The 16097-nt window shown below is 33.2% G+C and overlaps 1 protein-coding gene across 2 annotated transcripts in view; it reads left to right on the top strand.

The window, feature by feature from the left end:
• NOVA1 (NOVA alternative splicing regulator 1) overlaps window positions 1–16097 on the top strand; it is a 136393-nt gene that overhangs the window by 96344 nt on the left and 23952 nt on the right. Inside the window, exons 3-4 of one of the 2 annotated variants that reach the window (XM_054275945.1) lie at window positions 3975–4141; window positions 14263–14334. In XM_054275945.1, the coding sequence (XP_054131920.1) occupies window positions 3975–4141; window positions 14263–14334 (239 nt within the window). The remainder of the gene's footprint in view (window positions 1–3974; window positions 4142–14262; window positions 14335–16097) is intronic. The other variant, XM_054275946.1, reaches the window with a different exon arrangement.

The following is a 16097-nucleotide window of genomic DNA, read 5'->3' as shown; positions in this document are numbered from 1 at the left end:
GCATCTCCTGCCATTTATTCTAATGGTTGCTTTAAAAGCTGTATCAGTTGTCCAATAAGTAAATAACATTCTCTGAGAAAAATAATGGTATGTTGTTTGGAAGTTCTTGAAAGAATTAGTGTGGTGTCCAAGGATATTTGCCAGAAATAAAGTTTTAGATAGTTACCTGAGGTAGGAGGAAAAATGAATTCTTAAAGTTATTGCAAGCCTGTTTACATTTTAGTCCTAATTTATTAGATATCAATAGAGTCTTTTGTCTAGTTTCCTGTAAATTGTGTGATGCCTGGTAATGGTTTCACTTTCCCCTCTCCCGTGGAACTGCAGAGAAAAAAGAAATAATCTATATAATGCCATGTAAAAAAAGGGCCCAAAAATGCCTCCCTCTAAACTAAACAAAATAAACTAAAAAAAAAACAGATTAAGGTTTCCTTTTTACTCTGATGGTTTTACAGATAAATTTTTTTGTTGAGTGTACAGGCAAGTTATTTTTGTGCAATTAGATTCTGCCTCTTATTTGATAAGAAAAAGTAAAAACCCACACATGCAAATTGAATTTGGGTTCTAATATGAGGGGAAAGAAATGACACTGCACTTGCTGAAAAGTAATTTAATTTGAGACACTTAGGGAAAAAAAAACAAAACAAAAAACAAAAGATTGTAGAAGCACCAGCAGCATGTTTTTAGATTGGTTTTTTTTCCCAATTTATAGCTACATGCCAATTTTTACGATGGACTTTGTCATTATTGAACAGAAACTTTCTTTCTGGGTTTATTTAATGTACAGGAGTGATGATCACCTATCCTACATTTAGCCGTTATCTTTGTCAAAATCATTCCTTTCTTGTATATGTTTTATATCTTCAGATATAAAAGGCAGTATAAAATACATGACCCTAGCACCTAATAGAGTTGTAAATAGTTTTTAGAAAGAGAATAATTTTATATTGTTTATGCTTTTAGAACATAAATAAGGGCAGTGAGTTTTGGTAGTTTGATTTTCTTTGTCAGCTATTTCAAAAATTAGGTCTGCCTTTTAAATCCATATTTTGAAAATCATATGAAAAACATTATACCTACAGACAGGTGAGCTTTTGTTCTCAGAAATGTGAAAAAAGGATTGGATAAAACTGTTAACTGAAAATTATAAGCAGTCTGGCACTTTAATTCATACACTAGAGATCCTAAAAGCTCTTAAAATGACAAAAATTTCACCAGTGTTAGTGATTTGTAGGTTTATTTTTGCTATACAGGTTGGCCATGTAGCTGTTAGTTTTTCTTTTGTGTAATTCTTATAAATTATTGTACTTTAGTATCTGAGTGAGAAGCTATTACAGTCTGAAGGAATATGACCACATTGCCTTAAAAAGATTAATACAATTCAAAACTGTATAGGTATACAATTCCTCCATATTTTATAACTTTTAAATTTTTTTGTGCTTGTGACTATTAAAGCAAATGTGCAATTTCAGACTTGAACTCTGTGTGAGATGCGTTGTTGCACAGTTTTATTTTTTCATGGAGCAGTGATTTCTGCTGCTACATCCTAGTTCATACATACTGAAATGTAGCATGCTTGGTGTTACATGCAGCACATTTTTATTATGCAGCACCTTCTAAAACAGCACAGATTGCAAAAGACCCTTTAGTCACTGAGCAGCGTCAGGTGTAGCGCAGTCGCTGTTTGTCAGGGGTGTTTTCCGTGCAGGTGTTTGCTGTGACAGGAGCCGTCCCTGCCGAGCGCTCTCGGGATGAGCTGGGGCTGGCCCGAAACCCGACCCGAGCCTTGTTTGCCCGTGTTGTCTGCAGAGGCAGAGGGGAACACTTGCATTAGCTGCATTGATCAGCCCACCGCGCATCGCAGCGTTTAGGAGACAATTAATACTGCCTCGTAAAGGCTCCCCGGAGCATTTCCTTGGAGCTGGATCGCTTTACACAGAAACCGCAGGCGGTGTTTGCAGAAGGGGAGGGAGCCAAGTAGGAAAAAGAAAAAGGGCATTAAGAAAGCTTTGTCTAGGAACCAAGTTTCATTTGCTGTGGTGGCTTTCACTCGTGGCACTCAAACTCCCTTTTCTGAGAAAGCGTTTGGGAATGAAAATTAGATGTGTTTTGAAGCGGATTTGTTGAAAAGATGCTGTAAGAGGTCACAAAAATATTTGTAAAATCTTCCTCTTGAGAAATATGCATTTGATTGGGAGACTTTTATAACTTGCGGTTAAGAGTGTAAACATTCTAATTTTATATTAAGGATTAATAATCTGACATATTTTGACATATTGTTGACAGGTTTTAATTCTAATTTTAATTATTTTTAGATAACATATTTTGATAGACAAAAAAAAAGCATGTTTCTTATTCTGTCTTTTTTGCTGTAGTGCTTCTATCAGTGTTGAATTTCAGTCTTGCCTGATACTTAACATAAAAATCAGATTTTAAGTATATGTGAATATGTTATCTTAAGAGCAGGCAAGGCTCTTAATGTGCTTCTTCTTCTTTAAGTAATAAAATAATTAATATTAGAGATAGCAGGTGAAGAGTATAAACTAATAAAACCTAATTTTTTTCTTGGAAATTCCGAAGGTTACCGTACTGTTCTCTGTTGAAGTCTATGTTGCCTTCTTGTAAGGAGCATATCTTAAGATGATAAAAGCTGATAAAATTTTATGCTTTATTTAAACATAAAATTAAATGCAAGGGAATTCTATTGAGAAGGTTGCTTACCACTCTGGTACATTAATCTATGTGAGTCCATGCAGGTTGCACAGTGGAAATGAGGCCAACCAACACGTGGTGAATTTCAGAAATTGTTGCAAACTTGTTGATATTTGCCACATCATTGCCTTGCCATTTTAATTTTCTTATGTAGAGTGAATCAATTTTATGTGAGAAAAGATTAATTTGTGACCTTATATCAATAGTGTTTACTAGGAATATATAAATGAAAAATATTATTTTATTTATTTTTGTGCTAATTCTATGGCTCAGATTTGTTATTTTGCTCCCGTTCTCCATAGTCTTGAGGCAAAATATGCACTGACATTGAAAAGATATATGTATCTGGCTTATGTTTGCAACACAATCAGTATTAAGGTACTACTATATTTTTAGGAATACACCAATATCTTGACAGTTCATTTTTTAATTGTCTTCTGTTAATAGAACTGTTCTACTGGTATTTGAAGACAACAGTGAGGTGATGAATATAAAAAAATGGTGTGTATTGGAAGTGTAAAGAATACATTTTTGAAAGTATGGATTATGTGAAATTCTAAGGCAGTTTTACTTGAGTGTGTAGGTTGCCATATGTTGGTATTCCTGTAGAATGAAATTGGAAACTACAATATTCCTTTTTAAGTTGGTTTTGAGGGGTTTGGGGAGTTTTTTTCTAACTCCTGTCAGATCCTGTTTTTCAAGTCAAAACTGATTTTCTGGAACCTATTTAAGGGGTTTGATATGTGGAATACAGAACATGGATTGTTTCAGTGAAGTGTTATAATCTTACCCTTCGGATTGGTACTGGAAGGTTTTATATTTGTTTAGTCATATAAAATCATCTAAAAGCAGTCTTATCACAAAAAAAAAAGAATCAAGGAACTATTTTTCAACAGTTCTGCATCCATCTTCAGCCATCTTGTAGATGTTTTTAAATAAGAAATCAATAGATAAGAACTGGTGTGGGTTTTCTGTAGCACAAGCAGAACAATTTCATTTTGGAAGAGGGTTATGAGTATTCTGACTGATGTTATCCAGGCTGACTTGGAAAGTTAGTGATTGTGGGATCTACACCAATAGCTGTATACAATGGCTTCACATCATCAGTATGTTATCTTTCAGAAATTTGTCATGTGTACTTTTAGGGAGGTATTTTTCATTGGTTTGGCAGCATTGCTTTTGAGTGCCATCTTTGTGCCCTAGCTGAAGCAGTCTGTGGGACCTTGAAGAACCCTCAGCATTCAGATGCCTTTTGGTATTTGCAGGTACAACGGAGCGGGTGTGTCTGATCCAGGGAACAGTGGAAGCACTAAATGCAGTTCATGGCTTCATTGCAGAGAAGATTCGAGAAATGCCTCAGAACGTGGCCAAGACGGAGCCTGTCAGCATCCTACAGCCTCAGACCACTGTTAATCCAGACCGCATCAAACAAGTGAGTTTTTGCTTGGGAATAGAGAGTCACAGCAGCTCCTTAGAAGTCTTAAAGCTTTAGTGCTGGAAGGGGTAAACATAACATGTTCTTTAAGAAAATGTTACTTTAGATTTTATTAACTTGCTGGTACTCTTCTTTTCCTTGTACTTACATGTTCCATGTTTCTCAGCAGTTCTTTTAGACAGTATTTTATAAATTCCAATGCCATGCTCTAATGTGTTTTTTTTTATTGTACAAGTTGATAATAGACCTCTAGGTCTTAGTTAAAGATTGCTGAATTTTAATCTTAAATGGTGAACCCTCTGTAAATCTTAAGTGTTACTAAAAATCACAGATTAACTGATTGTTCTCTTCATTTATGTATATAAATAAAAGAAAAAAGTTAACTTCTTTTTTAGGCCCTAAATAAGGTAATTTAAAATCTTGCCAGTAAGAACTTGAAAACCTAAGGATAATTTACTTGGGAAGTTTTTTACTATTTCATTTTATGTTATTTTTGGGCATCTTTTTGCCTATTTTTTACTGGTTTCATGCAAAATCTTTGTCTACTGCAAAAATTACTTGCAAGCTATTATTGCCCCAGTTCTTTATTCTTTGATTTTCAATAAAAATTTTAATTTTTAAAAAATTTGCTCTGTAAGGAGAATGGGAAATATGAATCATACAGGATTTAAAGTTATTAGTGAAATTTTTTCTTGTCTCTCAGTCCTGTAGAGGAAAGATTTTAGTTTCTCATCTATCCTTTGTGAGAAAAGATTGTTTTGTCCTTCTACACTAGTAAGGTTCAGTTTCCTATAATTTGGTAACTGTGTGCAATTATTTTACTTTGTATACAGTGACTTACACAGAATGCTTATATAAAGATGTTTTTGAGCAGGATGAGTTTGCAACAGACTGCTTTGGATGGATGAAACTATGCATAAACAATTTATATGATTTCTAATGCTTACAACTCCTTTTTTTTCTGTATGCAGTAATTTTGCATACAAATTACTCTGGATAATTGATAATAAAATACTAAAAAGAAAGCCCCCAATTTTATAAGATTAGTTTCTCAATTACTAGACATGAAAATGATTATGCCTGAAAGATAAAGGTCTGAAATTGATCTAGATTTTGAGTGACTTTTCTGCTGCTAAAAATATTGGCTTTTATGCCAGTATTTCTTAATCCAGTGGGAAATGAGTGTTTTCTATTACAATAAAAAGTGGTTTTCCCCTTTTGAAATGAAATGAAGCTAGTTTTTTTAGGTAAGTCAGTAAGATCCTGAGAAACTGGAGTAGAGAGCTCTTTAGTGAAATGCCTAAATAATGACTCTCCTGTGTCTGAAGATGATATATCTTGTTGTCCACACTATTTCTTCAGAAAATGTATTTGCAAAGTTGTTGAGGTTGTTTTTCTTTTATTTTGGGGGCTTGTTTTTTGATTGGTTGGTTGGTTTGGTTGTTTGTTTGGTTTTTGCTGGTTTTTTTTTTCTTTTTAAATTTTTTTCCTCTTTTTTGAAAATTTGTTTAGTTTGGGGTTTGTTGTTTTGAAATGTTAAGTTCACTTAAATTCTGGAGGGATGGATTAGTGAATGCAGTCACTACTAATGAAGCTAAGACAGACTAAAAGTACAATAGCTTTGCATCTTAAAATATAAATATAATACTTGTATACATACAGGTGCATAATATAACATCCAATATTTGGGGATATGCATGTGCATATGTTAAGCAATTTTAACTACAATGAATTGCTTAAATTCTCTTTTAATGAGGCAATATCTGTTCATGATAAATTAACGCACTATAAATATTGACTCAATCTAAAATTGACTCAAACCTAAAATCCATTATTTTTACCAAGAGATGAAATTGTTAGCTTAGTTCTTAGGTAGAATTTGGAGTGAATTAATCTGTTCTTCAGTGTCAGAGTATACTGTACCTTAATGAAAGATATAATACCTTAAATTAAAAATTTAAGTGAATAATGTTTTATAACAGGCTGCCATGATTTAGAACTCTAGCATTCTTATTTTCTTGAGAGTATAAATAAATTAAAATTATTAGTAAAATTTTAGTACTAGTAATTTTGATTTTTTTTTTAAATAAGCTTTATTCTTTTTAATTTCTTCCTTTATGCAAAATTTTACATGATTATTCTCATCTCGGAATGTTACCCAAGAACACTGGCACACAACGTATTACATTGCAGATTGAAGAAAATTTAAAGTTGGTCTACTTTCATTTAGGAACTCTGAAAATGTTTCAGTCAAAAAGAAGATGTAGTTATCTACCCATGAATAAAGATTCCAGTAGTTGAAGTCTTGCAAAGCCACTCATATCTGTATGAGCATGCAGCTCCCATTTCTCTGTTGTAATTTCTCTGTCTTGGGCTGCTTTATCAACATTCACCCCAGGGAGGGGAGCCAAGAAAGAAAATTTCTGGTTATATATTCAATGAAGAAAGACAGTAGGTAAGACCTTTGCTGACTACTTGAACTTCAGCACTTTCTGTCTTCTGGAAAGGCACGGGACACAGAGGGGCTGACTCTGGCCTGGCATCTCTCCTTGCTAATGGAAATCACTGTCTGAACCTTCTGTCCCTTTAGCTTCAGCTTTTTCAGCTGCAGAAGATTTGAAAGCAAATCTATGCGCTTCCTTTTGAGCCTTCTCCAGCTTGTTTTTTTGTCTCTCCTAATCCTTTGGATTTATCAGTAGATACCACGGAGTTCTCTCCTCCAAGTAGCTCTGATAGATGTTTAATTGACAAATGTTTGTATCTTCTATATCTACACAACATAGACAATCTCCGTGGATGTCAGCCATCTGCTATTTCTATAAGTATCATTAAACAACAACCAACTTGTTCCTGTGCCCTATTTCTTTCCAGAAACTGCTATGAGCATTTAGCCTCCTTTTTCTCTCTATAAATTAGTGTCATACAAACTCTTTCAAACCATATCGTAGCTCACAGGAACAAAAACATGTTTTCATAAGACATCATGAGCCTGAGCTGTTTAGTCTTTGTAATCAGCATCCAAAGCTTTAAATTTCACCTCTAAATTAATAGCAAGTCTTATGACCAATGGAAAAGGCTGCTTAAATTGGTTTTATCACCTGCTTCAGAAATTATTACAACTTTCTTGTAGGCTAGTTGAATTTTTCTTCCAGCTTTCAGTTGTAGTAGGTAGCAGATGTTGTAGCAGCCTGTCCAGGAAGCACATGAAACAGAGATGGCCATTGCTGAACTGTGCATTTTATGGAAGGAAAGAGGACCTATCTTAAAGATAACTGTGTTTTAAGCAGGACTTTGCACTGTTGGCCTTCTGAGATCCCTTCCTACCTGAATGATTCTTTGATTCTATGAAATGTTTAGGTCTTTTAAAACATAGAAAAGAATCAGACTTTCTTCCTTGTAAATCAAGGAAGAAAACTTTAATGTATAAATAAACTTTGATGTATAGAATTTCCAATTAAAGCTTTCACTGGAACCAGTTTCACTTCAGCTTTTTCAATAGATAATTAATGTCTCATGAGTTAGACTCCTGTTTATTAATCGTGGTCCCAGTTATTTTAATCAAAATCTACAAAAGTTTTTGTTTGAACTCAGATCTGTAATTTCATGTTCCTCTGTTGAAAACAACGGCTTTTACACCATAAATATTGATCAACAACAAAAAAGAAAACTTAATAACTTTTAAACAAAAACTTTTTCTTTCAAATGCCTATATAGAACCTGAGTTTAAGAATACACAGCTAAAAATAATGGCTTAAATGGAGGAAAGGGTTGTTGGTTTGGATTATGAGTTCTTCAGACTATAAAGGCTCAGTAGACTTCATAGAATCGTGGAATGGTTTTAGTTGGAAGGCAAATTAAAGATCATCTAGATCCAACCCCTTTGCCAGGAATGCTAGACCAGGTTGCTTTATGAAACCTGAACAGTTCCAAGTATGGATCATCCACAGATTATCTGATCAACCTCTTCTAGTGCCTCACCACCATTACAGTAAGGCTTCCCCCTAATATCTAATCTAGATCTACCTGCTCCAGTTTGAAAACCTCATCCCTTGTCCAGTCACTACTCTACCTGATAAAAAGTCTGCCCCAGTCTTTCCTATGGGCCCCCTTTAAGTGACGAAAGTCTGCTCTGCGGTCTCCAAGAAGCTTTCCTGTCTCTAGAATAAACAATGCCAATTCTCTCAGCCTGTCTTCATAGGAGAGGTGCATCCAGTTGCTGATCATCTTTGTGGACCTATTCTGGATCTTCTCCAGCAGATCCAGGTGTCTCTCCTATCTTGAGAGTCCCAGAGGTAGATGCAGCACTGCAGGTAGAGTCTCACTAGAGCAGAGGGACAGAATCACTTCTCATCCTCATAGACACACTTCTTCTAGTGCAGCCTAGGGTGCAGTTTGCTCTCTGGCCTGCATGTGCACATTGCTGGATTGTATTCAGTTCTTAATCCACCAATATGCTCAGATTCTTCCTATCTGAGGAAACTTTCATTGATTGCTTAAAAAGCCTATCCCTTCTGAGAAGCCTTTCTTTTCTTTATCATCTGTTGAAGAAAAAAGTCTGTCACCTAGTAAATCCTACTAAACTGTGGAATGAGAAAATTGAAGTTTTCATTTAAACAAAAAATAAGTAGCTTCATAGATAACAGCATCTTTTCATCTAGTTAAAAACTTCTCATGAACATTTTTCACTTGTGAACAGAGGTGAAAAATCACACCAGCTATCATTCTGCCATGTATAGTAAGATATGCAGAGGTCTTCACAAGTTGCAAGAACTAAAAAAAGCTATTTAGTTCTGTATGTTGAATCCAATGGCAAAAGTTTAGTATTCCATAAAAATATGTGTATTTTATCCTGTCCCTCATGTGCTTAATTCTGCTGGCAGATTGCTAGTTTTATTTTCTGTTTCATTTCAGCAGTGTTGAATACAATCTCAATATTTATGCAAAACTTTGTCTATGAATGCAGTGAAGTTAGTAACTGTTTATTAACTCTTCTGTGCTTCAAAAGTGGAATGAGAATAGAATATTTTGTTGAGGGATGAACAGCAGCATTCAACTTCACATAAATTTTCAGTAGTGTTTTGGTTCTTCAGAAAATTCTTAAGTTCTCTTATATACCTTCTGGTGGCTTTGCAGTTTTGGTGTATCTTTCTGTATTCCAAAGTATCCCAGAATGAAGAGGTAACCTTGTCTTCTAGATTGCATCTTAAACCTGTATCTTATAGGATTTCTCATGACTGTGTCTCGTTATGTACTTGGGTTTACTGTTATTTCTATGTTACAGCACCAGATCTTGTAGTAGTTCTGTGTTACTGTGACAAGTTTAGACCAACGAGGAGGTCCTCATTCTTTTTTGTGCCTTTTACTGTAATAGTAATTCTAAATTGTTCCTTTCATCCAGAGTTGCTCTGGTGATCCAAATGGAACCTGGTGGTTTTCTTCAAGCATCTTATCCCTTCTTGTCTTTGACAAAACATGAGATAATCTTTCTTCATGATCATACTTAACCATACTTATTTCCTTTCTCAAAGTCAGGTTCCCAAGAGTTCATACATACAGATGAGTTACCTCTTAGTCTTTTTGAATTTCCCTATGCCCTGTCTCTTCTTCCACTCAAAAGCAAAATCGAATGCAAAGAGACTGAAATATAATCAAAATTTATTTTATTCGTTCTTTACAGAAATGAAAAGGTAGGAAAAGAAAAAGTCACTGAAGTCATCAAAGTAGCCTTTTTACAGTCTGAATTGTAAGCTAATTACTAATCCTTGATTATTTCTTTATCCAAATTATATTTTTTGAAGTGTGTTATATATTTATATAGTCATCTTCAAGATAAGAATCTTTTGGCAGAGTTACAGATTAAAAGAGATCACAGCAGATGTGAAGAAGACTCTGTTTAGCAAAGCAGCAGTCTTTTATCTCTGATAGTTTTGAAAGTCTAGTAAGTCAGTAAGTTGTGCAGTGGGGTCTCAGAGTTCTCTCTGTTTCTCATTTTAGCTGCAGAAGGTCCTAAACTGTTTAATACATTTTTTTTCAAAGATAACACCTTTTCCTAAAGTGCATTAAAATATTGACTTAAGCAAATTAGTTTTATCACAGTAATTTCAGTGAATAAAACCACCAATATTAATATATGCAGGACTGAAACTCAATATTAGGTTAGTCTCAATAGTTATTTATTGCAGGTAATGTTGTTACCAAGATCTCCTTTGTTTGGCAAGCTTTGTAGTGAGAAACTAGAAAATGGTAAGCTGTAAATACAGTCACCTTCACATTTAAATTATGTTCTTTCTATGCTTTCATGTCCGTAAACCTGTTTCAAATAATATTTTCTGCCTTTTCTTTCTAGTCCTAAATATATGAATATACTAGTGAGTACTGAGAGTTAATTGTCTCAGTACAATTTTAATATTTATTACCCATGGTGTAAGTAAGTGTTGAAGTTTCTGTAGTGTAAAAATGTATATAAGGGTGTCATAGTAATCCAAAGAGGACTCAGAGACCTTTTGAAACACCATGCAGATGGACTGTATGTAATCTATATTGCCATGGTGCAGCTATATCTTAACTTTATTAATCAAAAAATATGAAGAATGGAAGTGTGGTGATTTGACCGTATTTCTACACACCCCTTAGTGTATTGTGCTCCCTGAGAGAAGTCTCTCACAGTATAGTCAGTGCTTGGGCACAAAGTAGTAGTATTTTCTTGGACTTTCTGAAGATGCTACACCTCAAATATGTTTAAAACAGAATTTAATTTCTAAAGTTAGGCTCCTTTTTAAATATTTAAAATCTGTTTTCTCAAATACATGTTCTAGAAGGGTAAAGTCAGAACGAAAATACTGTAACCTGTAACTCATTATTGTATCATAGGTAGTAGGAAAGGTAATAGTATTTAAGAAAACAAAGAACTTTAATTTCATCATGGCTTAGAATATACTATTCAAGAAACACCTTAAAAAACACTCTGCAAGTTTTAGAAGTGGTGTGTGGTAGAAATTCTAACTTTTTTTTCTATAACATCAGTAGTCAACCTGCAATTTCAGGAAATCCTCAATTACTGTATGGAAGTAGCAGATTCAAAAATTGAAATTTGTAATGTAAATTCATCTTACAATTTCTAACCTGTTTATACATCTCATTGTCAGAAACCTAACTACTAAATTTGAGTGCTTGCCTAATGCAAAAGATTTGCCAATTTTAAAGCATTCTATGCTGCATAATAAGTCAGAATATTGAGCTCTATCCAACTTTCTAATTTAAGTAGCAATTTTGCTGAAAAGTTTCTGCAAAGCAATTGAGACTGTATTATATTTAACAGCCAGTGAAAATTCAATACAAACTCCAATGCCTGTTTCTGGTGGGGGCTTTTTAATGTTTGAAAAATCACTCTGTGTTATTTTGATATGAGAAAAAAAAATAGGTGTATCTTCAGAATTATAGGGAGGCTTGAAAAGACACTAATTCTTACAAAACAGTGTCAATTATTTTATATATATATGTGTGTGTGTGTGTATACATATATATAAAACTAAAAGTAGTTATGTCAGTAGACAGTGTAAGAGAGATCAAGCCTCAAATACAAACAACCTGATACACAAAGGAAAAAAGAACCAAAAAAACAAGAAAAAAAATATTTTCAGTATTTAGCCTTTTTTTTAATAAAAGGGACTTCTCATAGTCGATTCTTGAACATTAATACAGTCTTTGCTTTTAAATTTATTAATCTATTTGTTCCATTGTATTTTAAGCAGGCTTTTGCTCAAATAAATAATGAAATGCTTCTACGTAGCAGATGTTATAGTTCAACAGCCACCTGAAATGATTATCATCACTCCTTTTTTCATCACGGCTATATATTTCTGTGCTTTAGGAAGATTGATATTAATTGAAAATTGAGATGTTTGCAGTTTCTTAAATCATCTGTGATATCAGTGATTGTCATTATCCAGTGTTGAAGTGTTCTACATATTTCCCTATAAATCCTCTAGTTAAGTTTGATAATGACTGTGAAGAACCAACTATTTTTCCTTTTAATAAGCAACCTAGCATACCAAAACAACATGCAGTACCATATGTGCTGGTTAACTGTGATGCTGACAACACAAATTATCGGTTTTCTGAAACATTTTAGTCAAGATATATTAGAATTTCTTTTTTTCTTTTGGAGATTTCAGGATGGAAGTTTAATACTTAGCTATAATAAAGAAAACCTGTTGGGACAATAAGCAATTCTCCATTCTTTTTGGTTGGGAATTTTGTTTTGTTTTGGGTATTTTTTTTTTGTATTTTTTTCCTGTTTTGCCTTAAATGATAAAAATCAGTTCATTGCAATTTCAGACTTTGGTAAGAGAAATACTGCATCATCTCACTAAATCAGAAGTATTATTCTATGCCTGAAAAAGCTTAGCTGTATACCACTGTGGAAGCAGACACATCTTTTGCTAAATAATTCTAGCCCCTCACAAATGGACCCCTCATGATGGTCCCATGTTCGGTACATTAAGACATGGGAGAATCCTTTATAATTGCTTTGATTTTTACAATGTGGGGTGCCTGCTGAGCAACAGCAGTTTGCCAACTGCATATTTTTTATAAGGTCCTATACATGATAGTACTTTCTACATAACCATCGTGAAAGAGTCCCAGTTGATGCTTAAACTGTTTTTATTTGTTTTTATTGCTTTACAATGAGTAATAAGTTGGAAGCACAAAATAGAGACCTGTTTCTTAAGGTTTTATTTTTCCTGTTTTGACTGCCTGTTTATGTACAAACTATGAAAAATGGATCTTCATACTGTTTAACATACATCTAAAATATTTGTGTGTGCATATGTACAAGCCCGTATTTTGCTAATACACAACTTTATGCATTCACAGTGTCCCAGCTTTCTCATATGCATTAAGAGTTTTAGTGCAAAAGTATGTATACCTATTTTATGAGGGACTGTCAATGATTGTAAGTAACAGAAATGCTGAAAGTGTGAAATTTTGCTTTATTTATTTCTAAATAGTTTTGGTTAGTAATTATATGAGCATATGATAAATTCCATTGTATAGCACTTTAACACTTATTTCTTGACATAAAAATAGTGTAATTTTTGATATATTATAATATTTATATATTGCAAAGATGTCACAAAGATGCTTTGAATAAGTATTGTATGTTATGTTTTGAAAATTGGAATTCTACTTTTTTACTACATTTATAAAAAGAATAGAAGAGTTTTTCTGTCACGATCTAATACTTTTAAGAGAAATGTGTATATAAAATTTTTAAACAGAGCAGTGCTTTTTTAATATGTTCAAGAATTTATGTTAAGCATATGTATATTATTTAGAAAAGATGATCAATAAATGTGACTCTTAATTCTTTTTTGTGTTTATTTTGAACACAGAAGTATAATAAGCTGTTGACCTTTGCTCAACTAAATGAACGTTTTTAAGACTAATCATAAATATTTTGTAGTTATTTGTTATGAAGGTATTAGTTGCATGTTCATCCATCATGAGGTTGATGCTTACATTTTTTCACCTGCTTCTAGATTTAAAAAGATCAATGAATATTTTAGCAGTTAGAATATAGCCAGAAATGCGGTAGCTTCAGCGTAACTGTTGTAAGGTATGGAATACAGTTTGCTGGCTATAAGTCCTTTCTGTACAATGGTGCTTTATAAAGTGCCAGAGTAAATGTCTCTTAACTTCTTTCAGACATTGGCCCTGTTTGTTCATAGACTGATAACTGTTTCTAGTGTGCTCATTGAACTTGCTGGAATTTTTGTTTACTTATAGTCTTCATTTTCCCCAAGAGGAGGAGAGAGGAAAGAATATATTCCTCATGTGGTCAGCATATTTTTGAGTATTTATGTGAGTTCACCATCTTGATTTCAAGTCATGAATTTGTTTTTACATGCATAAGCATGCATATTTACATGCATTATTTATCCAATTGACTTTAAATTCCATTAAGTTCCAATGAGTAGGAGAAAGATTTTTGTCTTAGGCATTTTTTATTTCTTTTAATTTTCTAGTTATGTTATTTTGTTGGTTTATTTATTTTTTTAACTGTTCAGTCTAAGGCTTGTAAAGGTTGATTTGCTCCTGAACTGCTTTGTTCCCAGACATTGCCATCTTCCCCAACTACCACCAAGTCCTCTCCATCTGATCCCATGACCACCTCCAGAGCCAATCAGGTACAGTATCATCCTACCATCTACACCATACTTTTCACGGGTGACAGCTTGCAAACTGGAGAAAAAGATATGGTGGGTTAAGGATTTATTCGTTCATTCACATATATACACCCATAACCATAGATATCTAACTCTTGTTAGAAATTGGTAAAGTAAATGGAAAGTATTTTGCTTCTTTTAATTTATTTTGGTGGGCTTTGTTAAAATCTCTGATGAAAGCAAAGTATCTTTTAAAATAGTTGGGTTGCTTTTTTTTTCCCCCATTTGATAAATTGCAAGGATACAAAACTGGTGTGTTTGTAGACAGAGTAACTCTTGGTTTATATATGTTTGTGTATATATGCACACACGTATTTACTTCCTTGATCAGTTTTAAATTATAATAGAATTAGCCCTAAACCCACGCTTAAATAGCTGGAATTCAACCCAGCAATGGCAAACAGACTTCTTTATTGCTGAATTTTGAAATGTGTCTGTGGACAGTAACATAGGGGCATTATTTAAATAAAAAAGTAGTTTAAATGAAAATTTATTGATGAAGAATGAAGTAAAATTAAATCTCTCTGAAAACTTTCTAAACATATCTAAGTAAGTTTAATTCATATCATATTTTTAAATGCATAAACTGTCCTTTTAGCAGCATGTCAATTCTACTAATTTATTTTTATTTTAACTGGAAAAGTCCGTGTCCAGTTGATTGTGTTCACAAGCTATTATATTATCTTCATTTTCCCTATAAAAACTGTAAAAAATTGCTACATACCATGCTTTTTAGAACTTCTTCATGCTTAAAAATAACTTATTTATTTTGATGTACTGCTAAACCTAATGTATTTGTGTTCGAATAATGTAAGTATTTAGTATATGCTAAGAGTTCCCACAGTCTGTTTCAGTTAGCTGAATGTTGCTATTAGATCTTGCATAAATAACATCAAATATGAGAAAAGTTTACTTCACAACCTAATTTTCCCTGAAAGTTAACACTGTTATTAATTACTATTTCTCTGATATTTTTTGAACTGCTTAGAACTTGCTGGTGTATGAACAGACAATTTCACATGAACAGAAGCATATTAAAGCATTATACCTTTGATCAACACATGACATTTATTGAAGGGGGTGTCAAATACAGAAAGTAATAGAATTTAGGAAGAAATTGTATAGATAGAGGAACTAATAAGAAAAATATAGGTTGTGATATCCTTGACTTCAACTTGAAAGCCTTCTTCATCAGCCTGCTTCCATTCCAGCAACAGTTACTTGGCTTCATCATCATTAAATGACAAAGATGAAATCTTTGCCAACACCTAGGGATGTTTTATTATGAGCTCTGTTCAGCTTTTATTCTCTCTCTCTTTATTTTAGTATTTTGTTTATTTTAATTAGAAGGTTTTGAAAATGAGTGCAGGGGTTGTTTTTTAACAGGTTCTTACTATCTTTCTTTTCTTTCACACTTTTTTTTTAATTATAAGTAGATCCTGATGATCATTATTTAGAGAAAAAGGAAGAGGTGCTTTTATTTACAGGATATACAATTTGAGCATATTAATTAGCATAAGAGAAGCACCTACTTTGCATCTCTTCTGTGAATTTTATATTATTAGAATTATAGTGTAGTGTATAAACTTCAAATGACCTTTCGATAGCTACAAATACTTATGCTTATAGAAAGCTGTTCTATGAGAATATTGTCAAGTAATGTAGCTAAATTCACAAGCCAAATGACATGTATGCTTTGTGTCCTGTCTGTATTCCAAATTACA

The sequence above is a fragment of the Melozone crissalis genome, unplaced genomic scaffold (genome assembly GCF_028551555.1).
Source record: "Melozone crissalis strain CALT ecotype California unplaced genomic scaffold, PUWL_Pcris_2 ptg000018l_1, whole genome shotgun sequence".
NCBI classification, from domain to species: Eukaryota; Metazoa; Chordata; class Aves; order Passeriformes; family Passerellidae; genus Melozone; species Melozone crissalis.
This window is presented reverse-complemented; position numbering and strand designations above follow the sequence as displayed.